Source organism: Pteropus alecto, unplaced genomic scaffold (assembly GCF_000325575.1).
Source record: "Pteropus alecto unplaced genomic scaffold, ASM32557v1 scaffold44, whole genome shotgun sequence".
NCBI classification, from domain to species: domain Eukaryota; kingdom Metazoa; phylum Chordata; class Mammalia; order Chiroptera; family Pteropodidae; genus Pteropus; species Pteropus alecto.
Window position 1 is genome coordinate 6,832,552 of NW_006436812.1, and position 2,246 is coordinate 6,834,797.

General features: G+C 62.5%; 1 protein-coding gene across 6 annotated transcripts in view; it reads right to left on the reverse strand.

The window, feature by feature from the left end:
• CAPN15 (calpain 15) overlaps nucleotides 1–2,246 on the reverse strand; it is a 24,146-nt gene that overhangs the window by 5,272 nt on the left and 16,628 nt on the right. For all 6 annotated transcript variants that reach the window (XM_025048359.1, XM_015591201.2, XM_025048356.1 and 3 more), the window contains one exon: nucleotides 512–1,955. In XM_025048359.1, the coding sequence (XP_024904127.1) occupies nucleotides 512–1,933 (1,422 nt within the window). In that variant the 5' untranslated portion in view covers nucleotides 1,934–1,955. The remainder of the gene's footprint in view (nucleotides 1–511; nucleotides 1,956–2,246) is intronic.

Below are 2,246 nucleotides of genomic sequence, written 5' to 3' on the forward strand. Positions count from 1 at the left end.
CATAAGACTCTGAACAGGGTGACAGGGTGGGCTGCTGGCAGAAGAGTATGAGGGGGTGTCCCAACTCTGAGTTTTGGTAGGGTCTCCATGACTAGAGGAAGCACTGGGCTTGCCTGTTGACACGAAGCCTCTACCTGTGTCCCCATCTCCTTGTGCCTTCAACATGTATGTGAAATCATACCTGAAAGGGATCAGGAACACACACTATGGGTTCTTGAACCCTTGTGGGCACAGAGAAAAAAGAGGCACGATGCAGGCAGTGGGGGCCAGCCACTCACAGGCGAGGGGCAACTTGGTGGCCCAATCCAAGCTCAGGGTTGGGCCAATGCTCAGAGCTCAGGAAAGAGCTGTTGCTGCAGGGTCCTCCCTCTCCCAGGCTGGAGAAAGGACAGTAGGCAAGGACAAAAGATACAGAGGGAGGCGTGGACCTGGGGCTAGGAAAAGAACGAGCGGCCCATGGGGAGGGGAGCACCAGCCCTAGAGTACAGACCATTGTCTCAAGGGGACTCACCTCCCGGCAGAAGGCCACGATGTTCTCCCAGAGAGCTTTGGCCTCACCCTCGTCCGTCTGCCGCCGCTTCTCCACATGCATACTCTCCCTGCGCCTCAGGGGTGCGACTCCTCGGCGCTGGGCCACTAGGAGCTGGGGTGTGTGGCAGGCGGCACAGTGCTTAGCCCGGGGTGTGTTGAGCAGAGTGCAGGCAGGGCAGGCCCACTGGCCTGGCCGCTCAGAAGGTGCCTCAGGAAAGAGGCGGCAGGCCTTGTGGGCCGTGCAGAGGCCAGGCTTGTCAGTGCTGCAGTCAGGACAGCGGGCAATGGACTCGCTGTGCTCCTGGAAGCCATGCAGCTTGGAGCAGCCGCACGCTGTGCACCTGGGGGCCACTGTGGGGTTCTTGAGCGTGCACTTGGCACATGACCAGGTGCTGAAGTCGGGGCTAGAGGGGCTGGCTGGCGTGTAGCGCACAATGTCACCTGCCAGGTCAATGACATCGGTGCCTGGCATGGCACCACAGGCTTCACACAGGCTTGTGGGGCTCGGTGTGGAGCAAGAGCTGCACCGGCGCAACCCAGGGCTGCCCTCAGCCACCTCCTCCTCCAGAGCGCTCAGTCGTTTGCCTGAAAGCAGCTCTGCTAAGCGGGAGGCTCCTGTTGCAGTACGTCCTGGGCCCTGGGGGGGCCCCTTGGAGCCAGTGGGCTGGGTGGCCTCAGGCACCAGTGGCTGCAGCTGCGGGGGTACCTCACGGCGGCTGCGAGGCACGGGGTTGTTTTGCAGGGTGGGCGAGAAGGGGCTAAAGGGCAGCATCCGGGGAAGCTCCTGGTCGTTGGCAGAGGGAGGGTCGGCCTCGGCACCTTCCCCAGGCTGGGGTGGGGCAGGTGTGACATGGAAGCCAGCAGGCGCCACAACTTCAGGGACCACCAGGGCCTCGGGAGGGATCCTAGGTAGTGAGAGTTTTCGGGGTCCCCCGCAGGCAGAGCAGGAGCTGGCCATAGGTGTGTTGTGCAGTGTGCAGCGCGGGCAGGCCCAGCCGCTCCTGGGTTCTGTTGCCCCCTCCTCCTTCTCCTCTGGCTGACCCCCAGCCAGCTCCATGGCCACTAGTCCCTCTGTCTGCACTGGACCCGCCTCCTCCTTGCAGCTGCTCTTGGGCTCTACCAGGATGGTGGGTGGCTTGGGTAGGACCCCATTGATGACTGGCAGCAGGGAGGTGCCAGGCACGGGTTCCGGGGCAAAGCCACACACCTCGCAGGCCTCCTTGCCTAGGAAGTTCCGGAATGTGCATCGGGCGCAGGGCCATTTCTGCTCTTCAACACTGAGCCGCAAGATCTGGTCGAGGTCAGGCTTGTGCCGGGGGGCCTCACAGATGGAGCACTGGCGCTGGCCGGCCGGGTTCAGGAATGTGCAGCGTGCGCAGGACCACTCCCCAACGGCGGCCATGGACCCAGGCGAGTGTGTGTGGCTGCAAGGAATGGCCCCAATCAGTGCAGGCCCACAGGAAAGGGACCCAAGTCTCCACCTGGGATGAGGGGGTCGAGCCAGAGGGATCTGTGCTCTTCTGGGCTGTGATAGATGTCAGGCTCAAGAGGGCAGCCTATAAGAAGCTTGAGGACTGTAAGGAGTGAGAGACACTCCCAAGGCCTCTGAGGGATCCCCACAGCTCTCCTCAGACCCCTTCTAGAGGGGTGGACCTGTGGGGACAGAGGGATAAGGTTGAGCCACACCATCTTAGTGGCCACGGGGCCTTGGTGTA